This window comes from Eleutherodactylus coqui, chromosome 3, assembly GCF_035609145.1.
Source record: "Eleutherodactylus coqui strain aEleCoq1 chromosome 3, aEleCoq1.hap1, whole genome shotgun sequence".
Lineage (NCBI taxonomy): Eukaryota > Metazoa > Chordata > Amphibia > Anura > Eleutherodactylidae > Eleutherodactylus > Eleutherodactylus coqui.
In genome coordinates, this window is record NC_089839.1 from 223,688,318 (window position 1) to 223,700,765 (window position 12,448).

Here is a 12,448-nt window from a genome sequence, read left to right on the forward strand (position 1 = left end):
TTGTTAATGTAGAGTGTGATGATAATCAGGATACCAGACACGATGTCTACATACAAACAAATAAAGCATTGTTTATAGAGAAGACAAAATTATGTACCAGTAAAACAGGTCGACCTCTGTAAAGCAGTTCAACCTCTGATACGCCTACTATTTTTTGTATAAGAAAGACAAAGTACACAATAAACGCAGATTGCTCTAAGACACGACCGTGATGCCTGTGTCTATTGCTTTCTCATGGTGGCCGGCATAACCAGCTCTGATTTGGAGCCCCACAGCATATTAACGTAACATGGATTTTATCCCTAACAAAGTGATACCAGTGGACTGACACTACACCACTGCTAGGTGTCAGTAGAAAGCAGGTCAAAAGTCAATGAACAAATGCAAATGAAGCAGACTTTGTGGATTATAGAACAGAATAGAAGGGGGGGGGAGAGAGCAAGCAACTTCAGGGTCTGACACATACAGGGACGCTCAGTCGGAGTCTTATGCTTTCTCCTCTTTTACTTTCACTATTGTTCCCTGCACCACTGTTTAGTTTCTCCTCTCCTCCCCAGCCCCCCACAGCCGTGGAGGCACAGTATCAGGAGTGTTCTCCCCCGTCCCATTTAAAGATCTAGAATGTAGCAAAGTTGGGAAGGTTGCTGCTGCTCCTGCAGAGATTTTAGGAAAGTTTGAGATAGCACAACACTTGGTGGCTTATTTACTTTATTACAAGTTGTTTTATATGTTGGCTTCCTGGTCATGTGCTGCTGCAAAGTTTTAAGTGTGTGACCACAGTGAAGGGAGCTTTAAGCTGCAATCTGTGATGGCCGGCAGAGATAAGGAAGGTGTTGCTGGCAGAGATAAGGAAGGTGTCGGCTGTAGCAGCATTGCTGCCCTTCACTGGAGCCCAGGGATCGGCACAGCAGGCGTCTGAGTCTCTGGCAGGAGCGCTCTTCCTCCCCAGCAGCAGATAGAAGCGCTGCTAGCTCTTCTGAGAAGGTGCCCACTGACCGGAATTGAAGCCCCGCCAGGACCGGCCTCTCCAAGGGAGCCTGCAGCCTCCGGTGGTGAGTAGGTCGCGGTGTTCTAGCACTGCCCCAGGGAACTGGCAGACACCCTGCACGCACCTCTCCCCTTTAGGTGTGCTAAACAGTCACTAGTGGCAGACAGGGAGCCTTTTGGAGTACAGGAGTGAAGGATTTATGTGGGTTTCCTCTGGAGCCGATCCACCATGCGTATTTCTTCTTCAGTTGCCAGGCCACGCCCCCTCTGCCCACACCCTCATTTGGACGCCCACGTCCTCAAACTTGATTCTTACCCCTAGTCTTCACCATGTTGGATAAAGCACTTGGACTAAATGCTACGCAAAATGCAAGTTTTTTTGCGTACTCTTATCGGCCAAAATAGACACAATAAACAGTGTATGCTGTTGTTAGATAGCGGAGATTCCCACCACCCAGACACGGGTATATATACCTTAGGCTTTCAGCAGGCACAAAAAAATTTTACGTGTGTATACTGTTGTTAGGTAGTGGAGAATCACAGCCCCCATACACTGGTATATAGAGTACGCTCTCAGCAGGCCCAGAAAAATTTAAAACAGTGTATACTGTTGTTAGCGCAGATTTACAGCCCCCAGACACTGGTATATAGCGTACGCTTTGAGCCTCCAAAAAACTAAAAAAATGAGAAATGATACGAGTTTTATTACTTCTTATGTACTCTGTGTACACTGGCAGTACACTACATCAGAAACCGATAACAGTGCGCAGAATATAGTCGGGATGCTTGAGAAAAAATTTGTGTGCACTGCTGGTCCCAGCAAGCCAAAATGCTGATGCACACAATAAGAGGAGTAGTAGTCCTAGAAAGGACTATTGGGTTCTTGGAGCAAGGATTCCTTCCTAAACGCAACCTAATCCCTACACTAACGCTTTCCCTATAGCAGCAGCTCTATCCCTCAGCTCATGTAGCATGCGTCTAAGGCGAGCCACGGATGACCATAGTTTTAATACTCGATGGACACCTGATCAGCTCAGACAGTCACTGCTAAGGATGTGCATAGGGTTGGCACGTCACAGCAGGAAATGATAAAGCCTTCCCTGCATGTTTATTGGCTAAAACATAGCGCTAAACATGCGGGGAGGGGAGATAAAATTTTCTCGAGCACCGCGTGGCGCTTAGCTCGAGTAATGAGTATATCGAGTAGGCTAATGCTCGAACGAGCATCAAGCTTGGACGTGCATGCTCACTCATCTCTAGTGATTGCATTAACATCCAGTGGACACTCTCCCGATGCTGGGCACAATATATCACGTCCTGTACTTTCAAAGAATTCAGCAGCAACACAGTTTAGTAATCTGCCTTTACTAGAAGGGATCCAATAATGCACATTTAGGGCTCCCACCCACTAGCGTTTTTTTACTGCGAAATTCGCAGTGAAAAAAAACGCTAGTGGGTGGGAGCCCTTAACCTATACACTTTGATCTGAGGACTGTCCTCTACCAGTGGGCCAAACCCACAACGAGCCGCTGTGTACGGTGCATCAATCTTGGCTGTAACCCAGCCAATGCGCACTTATTGCCAACACTAATCCCTTCTTACAGTTTGGGTAGGACATAGAGGTGGGACGTACACATAGATAAACGGAGCACTAGTACAAATGGAGTTGTCTCACTGTCCCCTATGGGAGTAACCAGACTATTTTACCTCAGCCTGAACACTGTCTTATAGCCTCTTCCGTCCCCCCGGGTCTGATACGCAGTCCTCCCAGGGGAGTCCCTATCCAGACAAAATAATTTTACCCTCCCTCGGTCAGTCTGTTGACTCCGTCAGTTAACCAGTACTCTCAGACAAAGGCATGCAAAGTATTCCATTTAAAATATGACAGGTTCTGTATTGCGTGGTCGAGACTTAAGGTACCTGTCTGATGGGTCTGGACTGACCGGATCGGGCACAGGCACACAGGCAAGCCTGGAACTTGCCACACAGGTATAGATTAATTAATTATACACCAATAACCAATTTAAAACCATTTTTATAGCCATCCACAGGAGGCGGGCGGCATTCCCCCATTTAAACATGCCACGACAGTTCAGAATATAACAAAAGAGGTGGGCGGAAGGGACAAAACTTGTGGTGCTGTGAAAGAACTGAATCTCCTATCCTGTCAGCACCTTCTTTTATTAACTCTCTCTCTCCTCCCACCACCAACTCCCACCAATCAGATTATGTTGCTAGGCTCCAATCTCATTAGCAGCTCTTTTAGGCTTCTAACCGCCATTTCCATTAGACCAATCATCGTTTATTACCAGGGCTTCCAAATCTCCCCAGTGACTTCTAGCATCTTCCAGCTTACTCACAGCTTGATCCTGAAGTGAACTCCAAAAACATAGTTAAAATCCCCTCCAGCCCATACCTAATAAGCCAAAATGGCTTTATCACCATTTTCCACTAAGATTTCATGAGGCCTCAGTCCCTAAATGGTCTTGAGCCATATATTAGTTCAAGCCAAATGCTCTGATGAGCTGCTACCCGAAACCATGTGTCTACAGTCCCACTTTTTTTTTATAACTCATCAAACACATGTAGACCAACTATGGAATCTCTTTCACCGCATAGACACAGCACGCTGGTCTTAACCAGCAAACTTCTATATCGTCAAGTAGCAATGTTCATAATTGCTACTACAACCTTCATCAAATCCTTTCATCAACCATCAACTTTTCTTTTTACCCTCTTGTGACAAGTTACACAACTCACACTCTTTAATCCTAATACTTAAATTACACAGTCCAAACACCATTCATTACTACAGAGACAACATAGACCCCCATACCTCACAGTCAGGACCATACTTCACAGACAGCATAAAAACCACACAGTATATCTACTTCATAGTTTTTTTGATACAGACTTGATCATATTTCAACTCACCAGGAGTGGGGCTGATCATAGCAGAGAAGGAGAGATGATATAGGTATAACAATAAAACTTAATAACTTGTTTGAGATCATTATCTGTCAATCTCTGCTTCAAAGTCCCCTCGTGTCAGGAAGAGATGAAATATCTCTTTCATCTCAGCAGTGCCTCCAAATTTGTTAGCGCAATTTTCACTATTCGATAGACTGTGGGTGCTATATTAGATATTAATATATACAGGCCTGGAGACCCCACAATGACCACACATCTACATAGAGTGTACACTAAAAGGGATCTAACCTTTATTTAGGCGGGAAACAACTTATAGAGGCATTCAAACAGGAAGGTGTGTCATTCAGGTAGTCACAGTGGAGGTATTATTCCATCTCCCTTATTTGCATATTAGGTGGCACTGTGGAGGTATTATTCCATCTCCCTTATTTGCATACTCAGGTGGCACTGTGGAGGTAGTATTCCATCTCCCTTATTTGCATATTGAAAAAAAAGCGTTTCTGACCTCCGTCCCAGGCCTCTCACTAGCAAAGCCAGACTCCTACTGTACATTGATGAAGGGCAAATATCCTGAAACAGCTGTCTGTACATTGAGTCTGGCTTTGGTTTCAATTCTCAATCATTGTTACAAGGCTTGTATAAAGAGTCTAACTTTGGCTTGAAGGAATGCTGCCTCCCAATAAGTGGCACTGTGGAGATATTATTCCATCTCTCTTATTTGCATATTACCCAGAGGAGCATGAATAGCCTTTTGAGTCTCCTCACTCACCGTCTAGGTGCTCTCCCTAAGGAGAAAAGATAGCGATTCAGGTAAAGTTACACTTTTTTGTGTGCTGATAGGTCATTCTTCTAGCAAGGTATTTGTGTGGTAGCTGTGAGCTCATTCACCAGGGAGGAGCTTCCCTTGAGCATGCTCTATTCATTCTTGACTTGTTGTCGAGGGGAAATACTTCCTGCTTCTTTCCAGTCATTTTCTGTCCTTTAATACAAAGACATTCCTTTTTGCCATGCGGCTGTAACTTGAGCCCTTGTAGATGTCTTCCACTAGTCAAAACTAGTCAGACCTGTTTTACCTTGTGGTACCTGTGGTACCTTCCCCCAGACTTTAGAGACTATAGGCACAAATAATGTGCTTCAGCTTAACATTTTCACAGCTAACAGAAAATACACACAAAATGCTCATGGTCATCCCCCACACTCACATGGATTAAACATAAGAAAGTATCTTACTCTCCTCTCTGTATTGTTTATAATGGTTCCAATCGTATGTAGTGAGCATGCATTAGATAAAGGATGCAGTAAATAATTCATTAAGCATCATGGGATCATATCTAGAATGAGAAATATATCAGATGGTTGGATAGGTTCTCATGCCCCTGTGTCAGCCAAAGAGATGCCATATTTCGCATCCCCATTAACAGAACAAGAACTGTTTAGCACTGCATGTTGGAACCTTCCTCTCATCTTTTTGCCTGAAGATCAAAGTAGAACAGCTCTAGCATTACCTGTGACCTGATGGACTTAGCAACCTTGGTGGCAGGTTAACATAACTACTAGAATCAATAAACGTTTTGAGTTTAAAGAAGAGGATGGTAGGTGGCCATAATAAACCCCTTAATATACTTTAAATGGGTAAAGTACCATTTCCTGATGGGATCTATGCAGTGTGTAATAAAACATATAGGTGGATTCTAGGGGAGGGACAAATGCTTTAGTTAAGTTTTAGCCAGCAACGTGGGTGTGTAAAAATGCTCGATTTACCTACAAACCTCCTCAAACTAACTGGATTTATATGTATGGTGCAATAAGTGGTGACCAGGCAGTGTTACATTGTGTTTAGTTGCATGTACTGCAGCTCACTGCGTTAAGAAACTACAACTCCCAGCATACCATATAACAGTGGACTGTAACCTGCAGCCCTCGGAGTGCTATATATACACATGGAAGACGCAGGCAGTATACTATTATATTGACTACATTGTCAGGAATCTTTCTGTATTCATACACATGGCTACTGAACAAATCCGTTACATGGCGACCGTCACTCATCATTATTCACTAATGTACAGTATGTGCTACTGATTGAGTTATTCCTAGTTCTGTATAAATAAGACTCCAGCTGCTTCTCCTCCCCAGTTTCAAGAAATCATAACTATTTTATTTATCCAATTTGTCTGAGGGCTTGTTTGTTCTTGCAGGACAACGGCGAACCGTGCGGAAGAAGACCTGTTGGCACAGACACCGGCGAAGAAGATGACAGGTATGCAGGGTCACCCGCCATGGATTCCATGACACTAGGCACTATTACTACTGGGACGACTATGGGGATTACTATTACTACTGGGGTTACTCTGAGGGTCATTATTATTGTTGGGGTCACTATGGAGGACACTATTATTACTGGGGGCCACTAACAGGTGGTACTATTATTACTGGGGCCACTATGGGGGTTACTATTACTACTTGGACCACTGACAGGGTCACAATAACTACTTAGGCCACTGTGGAGGTCAATATTACTGGGGTCACTATGGGGGACAATATTACTACTGTGGCACCTAACAGGGTCACTATAACTACTTGGACCACTATGGAGGTTACTATTACTATTGGGACCCCTAAGAGGGCCACCATTAGGCCTCATGTCCACGGGGAAAATAGGATTTAAAATCCACAGCGGATCACCCGCATGCGGATCCGCATCCCATAGGGATGCATTGACCACCCGCGTGTAGATAAATACCCGCGGATGGTCAATAAAAGGGAATAAAAAAAAATGGAGCATGAAAAAATCTGGACCATGCTCCATTTTCATGCGGGTCTCCCGCGGGGACGGCTCCTGCAGGCTTCTATTGAAGCTTATGGAAGCCGTCCGGATCCGTGGGAGACCTAAAATAAGAATGAACTTACCCGCAGCGGACCGGGCACTTCTTCTCTTCTTCTCGGCCGGATCTTCTTTCTTCGGCCGGACGGATGTGCCCGGTGCATGCGCGCGGCGAGCAGCCGGCGTGCCGAGCACATCCGCCGGCCAAAGAAAGAAGATCCGGCAGTGAAGAGGAGAAGAACTGCCCGGTCCGCTGCGGGTGAGTTAATTCTGATTTTAAGCGCTCATGTCCGCGGGGCAGGAAGGACCCACTACGGATTCTCCATGTAGAATCCGTAGCGGGCCTGATTTTCCACGTGGACATGAGGCCTTACTCTATCACTTCAGGCAAGTCTCAATGGTTCAAACATGTGTTGGGTATCTTGTGTATTGGTGCTTCCAAAACCTGTAAAATTCGTATTTTTGGGAGGAGTGGGCAGGAGGGGTGCCATTTCACACTTTGCTACAGGCAGCATAAAGGCAACGGGCATAGTTTAATGTAACAAATGGTGTAGCTTAGCATAAGGAAAAAAGATTGCTTGGGCGCAGTATACATGCAGCAGGATTTGTCCTTTTTGTTGAGAGGTATGAGAGAGCTCTGATACAGCTGCAAGGAACCCTGCAGCTGTATCAGAAGGACATGATCAGGACACTTGCAGGAGCATGTATCACCGATTTGCTTCAGTGTTAATTCATACATCGCTGTCCCCTCACAACATGACGACAGTGAATGAGTAAACCATTCCGATGAATTTACAAGAGTTGTTTTTTATCTCTGATTTTCTTAATCATAACAAAACAATTTTATAGAAATCACTCCAAATACAGTCATTTGCTGCAATGCGGGATCGGAAGGAGCATTTATTGGTATTTAGTACTTAAAATCTCAATCTTTCATATTTGCAGATGGAATATTTGACCCTCCTCCCCCATACGTGCCGCCATATTATTCTTCAGCTCCTGTGGAGAAATCATTCACCATCCCGTAAGATGCCGGCGTATATTTCATCTTATATCATCAATGCTTGAGTGCTCTAGGGGACATACTGGACTCACAGAAGTAACGGCACCTTGTTCCCTTCCAATAAGGATATATTCTCATGGAGCAGTTATGCTGTGTAGGGATGAGCGAACGTGTCCGTTACGGACACATCCGCACCCGGACACCGGCTTTGCCGAACACTGCAGTGTTCGCGCGTAAGTGTCCGGGTGCCGCCGGGGGGCGGGGAGATGCGCGGCGGCGCGGGCGGCAGTAGCGGGGAACAGGGGGGAGCCCTCTCTCTCTCCCTCTCCCCCCCACTCCCCGCCGCACCCCCCCGCGCTGCCACGGCGGCCCCCGAACTTTTTCGCCCGAACACTGAAGTGTTCGCAAAGTTCGGTGTTCGGGCGAAAAAGGGGCGGAGCCGAACGTGTTCGCTCATCTCTAATGCTGTGGTTTTTGCCACGCAGGAGAGAATAACGCAGCCTTACCACAAGTCATTGAGGCTAGCATGGGTTTATTTCTTGGCCACATGGCAAGAACCACAACATGGCTGCTACATCTGAATATATCCTAATGCTCTGTAGTTGATTGGAGTTAGGGATATATGTAAATATATATCAGGGGTAATGGACTTCCTTGTGGAGACCGCCAGCTGATGTAGGAAGAATCACTCAGTAAGGTTTTCTAGATTCACTGAGAAAGTAGGTAGAAATATAAAAATAAAATATAACTTTTATTTAAATATTTTAAAAGAACCTGTGCCCTAGGCACTATACCCATATGGACATACAACAAATAGTGTTATCCCCTAGATATTTCCAACCCGTATCGCATCAGCAAACATCTGAGGTGAGAGGGGGTACTCTATCCAGGTGGAGAAAACAGGCACTGTAGCGCGATTTTGGGCACAAAAAGCCCTGTAGATAGGTATCACACCATGAATATACCCTGAGATTCGACCCAATGCGTTTCAACTGTACCAACTCTCATCAGGGGTCTATGTGTAGTGGCCCAGAGTTAGTAGGGCCCCTTCATAATGATATATGTCTGTCTTGTGTATTTGTCTTGTCAGTGTCTTAATTGTAGTGTGCATTTGCTATGTGTATTGCACCTCTGCAGCACTGAAGGTTAATGTCTGGGTGTGCAGCTATTTCCTATCGTGAGTACGTTCGCTGTCGCCGTGCTGTGTTGTATTCTGGTATCACACGGGCCGTACATCTGGGTTACGTACTTCAGTTGTGCTGCGCACTGTTATTCAGTGCAATAGTCTATCAGCTACTATAGTTGTTAACATCTCCCTGCGTCCATGCTGAGCGAGGTGCTCGTATGCTGCATGGACATGACATAATAAGCAGCCAGACGTTTACTCGGTGGGTTTTTTGTTTTTTCTTGCAGGCTCTGGCTATTGAGGTTGCTGAAGTTAAGCAACAACGCTTAGGTTGTATGGGGTGAGTTAAAGAACCTACGCTAGATCTGCCAGATCGTTTTACTGGTAAAAGGCAGGAGTTTTTTGCATTCAAAGAATCCTGCAAATTATAATTTAAACTGTGCCCTGTTTCTTCTGGTGATGAGTCTCAGAGGATAGGGCTAGTAATCTCCAGGTTGCAGGGAGATCCCCAGGCTTTGGGCGTTTTCATTGCCTCCCACCTCTGATGCTTTGTCGTCAGTGGATTCTTTTTTTTCGGCTTTGGGCCTGATCTACGATGACCACAATAGGGTATCCCTGGCGCAGGGTAAGATTAGAGGCCTACATCAGGGAAAATCACCTATTGAAGACTTTTGCACAGAGTTTCGCCGTTGGTCTAATGATGTACAGTGGAATGATCCTGCATTGCGGAGTGAATTTTGCTTTGTGACAAGATAAAAGATCTAATGGTTTCACATCCCGCACCTAAAACTCTTGTTGAGGCCATGTCCCTAGCCATATGGATTGGTCGACTGTTGAGAGAGCGGGCAAGTAAGCTATCCTTTGCCTCGTCCGTAGAACTCATGGAGCTTGATGAACCCATGCAAGTAGGCTTTTTATCTAGTGGAACAGGGGAAAAAAAGAGAAGCAGGGGGGCAGAGGTCGCTGTTTTTTCTGCAGCCATAAAGGACACTTCATACAGGTTTGTCCTTTTTGGGGGTCTAAGTCGGGAAACTAGCTGGCCTGTAGGTTAAGGGGAGGTTCCCTTTGGGCTCACAAATCACCTGGATATCATCCTCCAGGTTGGTCCTTCCCGCAGAGGTTCTTAGTGCTGGGCATAGTTGTCCAGTGACAATTTTTTTGGACAGTGGAGACGAACTCAAATTAATTTATTTTGAGGTGGCTAAACGTCTAAGACATGATATTAGACCCTTGAACTACCCAATAACTGTGTCACCCATTGATTCTGCCCCACTGTCCCAGGAGTGCTTAAAATTTTTTGTGTCAGATGTTTGTCTTAAGATTGGGTTGTTTCATCACCGATCACAAAAATTTAATTTATTTAGAATCAGCGAAAAGACTTAAAGGGGTTGTCCCGCGGCAGCAAGTGGGTCTATACACTTCTGTATGGCCATATTAATGCACTTTGTAATGTACATTGTGCATTAATTATGAGCCATACAGAAGTTATAAGAAGTTTTTCACTTACCTGCTCCGTTGCTAGCGTCCTCGTTTCCATGGAGCCGTCTAATTTTCGGCGTCTAATGGCCAAATTAGACGCGCTTGCGCAGTCCGGGTCTTCTCCTTTTCTCAATGGGGCCGCTCGTGCTGGATGCCGGCTCCGTGTAGCTCCGCCCCGTCACGTGCCGATTCCAGCCAATCAGGAGGCTGGAATCGGCAATGGACCGCACAGAAGCCCTGCGGTCCACCGAGGGAGAAGATCCCGGCGGCCATCTTCAGCAGGTAAGTAAGAAGTCACCGGAGCGCGGGGATTCAGGTAAGCGCTGTGCGGGGTTCTTTTTTAACCCCTGCATCAGGGTTGTCTCGCGCCGAATGGGGGGGGGGGGGGGGGTTGAAAAAAAAAAAAACCCGTTTCGGCGCGGGACAACCCCTTTAACCCTAGGTGGTTGTTGTTTTTTGCTCGGTTTGATTTTGTGGTCAAATACCGACCTGGCAGTCGTAATATCAGGGCTGATGCTCTCTCTAGAAGTTTTGTTCTGGTGGTTTCCTGAGAACCCCCTGCACCCATTCTGTCGGAGGGGGTGGTGGTGTCCGTGATGTCCGTGGATCTTGAGGAGCAGATCCATAAGGCAAAAGATTTGGCACCGGCTAGCTTGCCTGAAGACAAACTTTTTGTTCCGCTACATTTGAGGCTTCAAGTACTTTCGGAGATGCATAGCTCTGTTCTGGCGGGTCATGCTGGCATCAATAATACGTGTAAGTTAATAAGTCGAGCTTTTTGGTGGTCGTGTTTAAGACATTATGTTTTTTGTTTTGTGTCAGCATGCGAAGTGTGTGCTAGAGCCAAATCACCTCAGCATCTCCCTGCCGGGAAGTTGTTGCCTGTACCGGTGCCGGGGAGACCTTGGACTAATCTGTACATGGATTTTATCACAGACTTTCCTTTCTCCGAGGGAAACGCAGTTATCTGGACAGTGGTTGATCGTTTCAGTAAGATGTGTCATTTTCTCTCTGGAGTGGTGCTACCGCTCAGCATATCGTGGTGTGCGGCTATTTCCTACTGTGTGTACGTCCCTGTCGCCGTGCTGAGTGTTGTACTCTGGTGTCGCACGGGCCATACATCTGGGTTGCGTATTTCAGTTGTGGTGCACAATGTGCATCAGTGCAATAGTCTATCAGCTACTGTAGTTGTTAACATCACCCTGCGTCCGTGCTGAGCGGCGAGGTGCTCGTATGCTGCACGGACGTGACAGAAAGTTTCCGTGTTTGTGGACTATTTTATTACACCAACCAGCTTCACTGCAGAGGACGGAACGGTGGCTTCATGAGTGACACGAGACTCAAGGTAACTTCCAGTTGCTTTTCCCTGTGACCTCCCATAGCAGTAACTTGGACGGGTCCCGAGCTACCACTAGGGGAGGAGATGGTTGAGTCACTGTGACATAATTCTTATCTACCCTGCCATTTCCTCAGCTGTGGGCTCGCTCCTCGGACGCTGCATATGCTCAGAGAAAAGAGGGTATTTGGTGTATATTGAACACTTTATTATATGATCTTTTTAGGAGGTAGTAGTGTATTTGTTTCTGAATGTTTTAAAGAGTTTGCACTGTACTATACTATATGTATATGTGTGGTACCATTTAATATATTAAATCCAGGGGCTCTGTGATGCTTATCCTTGAGTTCTAATTAACTGATGACATCATGAGAAATATATCAACACGCTGTCAAATTGCACCATCATTGACAAGATTGCTGATGAAGTTACCAGCTATGCAATGAGAGAATGTGTTTGCATTTCTGTTGCCTGGACAACAATAAGGAGGAGTCACATGACCCGATGACTGTGTCATGTGACTGGTTTCTGGTCACTGGCATTATAAGACATGACCCAAATGGGCGGGATTACTGCCATTTAAAGGTGGTTTTTCAAGGGAAATACTTTCATCGGGATAGGTCATCAATAGTTGATTGGCTGAGGGTCCGCCACTCGGGACCCCAACCCATCAGCTGAGTGGGCACACTGCAATAACAGAGGTTGGAGCGGAGGCTGCAACTGATCAACTATTGATGACCTATCCTGATGATAGGTCATCAA

At 45.8% G+C, this 12,448-nt stretch overlaps 1 protein-coding gene across 1 annotated transcript in view; it reads left to right on the forward strand.

Annotated features, from left to right (window-relative positions):
* The first annotated feature begins 893 nt into the window (after nt 1-893).
* The window catches only part of LOC136619963 (protein SSUH2 homolog), a 56,088-nt gene continuing 44,533 nt past the window's right edge, over nt 894-12,448 (forward strand). The window contains exons 1-3 of the mRNA XM_066594685.1: nt 894-1,052; nt 6,117-6,178; nt 7,688-7,766. Of these exons, the coding sequence (XP_066450782.1) occupies nt 6,172-6,178; nt 7,688-7,766 (86 nt within the window). The 5' untranslated portion in view covers nt 894-1,052; nt 6,117-6,171. The remainder of the gene's footprint in view (nt 1,053-6,116; nt 6,179-7,687; nt 7,767-12,448) is intronic.